Source organism: Onychomys torridus, chromosome 12 (assembly GCF_903995425.1).
Source record: "Onychomys torridus chromosome 12, mOncTor1.1, whole genome shotgun sequence".
Taxonomy (NCBI): domain Eukaryota; kingdom Metazoa; phylum Chordata; class Mammalia; order Rodentia; family Cricetidae; genus Onychomys; species Onychomys torridus.
The window spans coordinates 37,823,609-37,826,231 of NC_050454.1; the positions used below are offsets into that span (position 1 = coordinate 37,823,609).

Sequence of the window (2,623 nt, forward strand, 5' to 3'; positions counted from 1 at the left end):
CTCTTGCTAAATTATATATTTTTGAGTGTGTTGTCTTAGTTGCTGTTTTCCTATTGTTTTGTTTTATGAGGAAAAAAATTAATTTGGGTAGATAAGGAGGTGAGGCATATCTTGGAAGTGATGGGGGAGGAGAAGAATATAGCAAAATATATTGTATGAAAACCTGTAAAATTTTTTAAAAATTGAATTAGTTTTGAAATGATTCAGAATTGTGTTATATTAAAATACTTTAAACTATTTTAGTTATTTAAAAGTTAAAATTTGATTATTTTAATAAATGTGACAGAAATATCTAACTCTTAAAAGTACTGTTAAACCTTAGATAAATGGTGATTTGAGGGCTAGGAAGGTGGATCAGTAGGTAATAGGGTTTACTGTGCAAGCATGTTGTGCAAACCTGAGTCTGAATCCCCAGTATCCATGTAAAAAGTCAGGATTACCAGTAACCAAAGCATAGTAAGGGCTGGAGACCAGACCAGAGTATCACTGGGACTTGCTGAACAGGACCCTGACATTAAGTGAGAGATCCTGTCTCAAAATCACTAATTTGGAATGAGAAAGCAAGATAACTTATATGTTCTTCTGGCCTCCATATCTCTCTCTCTCTCTCTCTCTCTCTCTCTCTCTCTCTCTCTCTCTCTCTCTCTCTCACACACACACACACACACACACACACACACACACACACACATTCTGTGAGCAATAAGTAAATTTACCACATGGATTAAGGGCTTCACTTAAAATCAAAACTTTCTGAGCAGCAAATATGGAATATATGTTTTCCTGTAACTGTGACAAATAAGCTTACATTTGCCACTTTTAAACATTAAATAAACATGCATTAAAAGTAGTAAAACATATTGGGCATATTTTGGAGAGTATAAATGGATTTTAAACAAAGGATTTATACAAATATAGGATTTCCTCTGCAAATAGAAATTCAAACTACTCTTAAAATTTGTACATCTGTAAACACTAAAGTTTGTTATGTTACAAAGTGATTTAATTTGCTGAGTTAATTTTAATCTATCTGTATGGATTTAAAATAACAAATAATTGATATCTGCCTTTAAAGTGTGCATTAATGATTAGGAAATCTATATTTCTATGACAATAACACAGACTAATTACATTTCATTATTTAGCAGTATATTAGCCTACTATAGGTGATAATACAAGATTAGAAATTTTGATGTATTTAAATATTAAACACCAAATAATTTTCTGAAAAGCATTTATGGCTCTATGAGTTTTCTCAGAGCACCTAAAACTTCCTTGTTTCTTAAGCTGTAAATAAAAGGGTTTAGCAGAGGAATCACAATAGTGTAGAACAGAGAATATATCTTATCCTTATATTTACTTGGCCCAGACCCAGGACTCACATACATAAAGAAAAGAGTGCCATAGAACAAAGAGACAGAGAGCAGATGGGCGCTGCAGGTGGAGAAGGCTTTGCTTCTGCCCCTCTCAGTCTTCATTTTCAGGATAGAAAAGAGGACACAGGCATAGGAGACTATGATACTCATAAAGGTAATAGCTTGTATGACAGCAGAAAAAATGAAAACCACTAATGCATTTATAGATGGGTCAGTGCAAGACAGCGTATAAAGTGGCAAGATCTCACAGTAGAAATGATCTATTATATTGGACTTGCAAAATGTTAATCTAAACAATAATCCTACATGGACAAGTGGATGCAGAAAACCAATTATGTATGAAACACTTATCAGGCAAGTGCACACTCTGTTGGACATCACCACAAGATAGAACAGAGGGTTGCATATGGCTACATAGCGGTCGTAGGCCATTGCTACCAGGAGGAAACATTCTGTAGTTGCACTGGATCCAAAAACATAATATTGGGCCATGCATTCAAAGAGGGAAATCATTCTACCCCTGTCTAAGATATTGACAAGCATCCTGGGAGTCACTGAGGATGAAGTACAGGCATCTGCAAAGGCTAAACTTCCAAGGAAAAAGTACATAGGAGTGTGAAGATGGGGATCCTTCCAGATGAGAAAGATTAAACCAAGGTTGCCCACCATGGTGATGACATAGATGAAGAAGAACACCAGGAAGAGGGGCACTTGCAGCTCTGGACGATCTGTTATTCCTCTGAGAACAAACTCAGTCAGCTGGGTCTTGTTTACCTCCATAACATCCCTCAGGCTGCTCACTGAAAAGAGATTTAGATGAATAAATAATGAGCAAGATTAAAATAAGATGGAGTTGATGTCAGCATCACATCTTATCTCTCAGATAATCATTAATCAATCCATGTGAGTATGGAATATTTGTTTTTACAAATACACTTAACATACAAAGATTTTTAGAATGATTTTGAGGTACAGCGAATTTTAATGATATTTTTTATGAGAAATATTAAGGAATAGCCTAAAAACACCAATAAGGTCTTAGAGTACTGTCATAGTCACTCTAAGTTATATAGATAGCTTTAATGTTTTATCCCCAAGTAGGAATGGAAATTACTTAATGCATATGCACTACAGTTACTTTAAACAATACTGATAAAAGTACAAAACCACATAATCAGTTTTTCAACTACTGCTTACATTCTTTATACTGAATAACAAAAACAAAAAAAATTTAGCTTTAATAAAAT

General features: G+C 34.3%; 1 protein-coding gene across 1 annotated transcript; it reads right to left on the reverse strand.

Annotated features, from left to right (window-relative positions):
* Positions 1 to 1,235: 1,235 nt before the first annotated feature.
* On the reverse strand, positions 1,236 to 2,156 carry LOC118594124 (olfactory receptor 5AC1-like). Its single transcript, XM_036203940.1, has one exon. It carries the CDS (start codon positions 2,154 to 2,156, stop codon positions 1,236 to 1,238), a length of 921 nt encoding a protein of 306 aa, XP_036059833.1.
* Between the last annotated feature and the right edge of the window lie 467 nt (positions 2,157 to 2,623).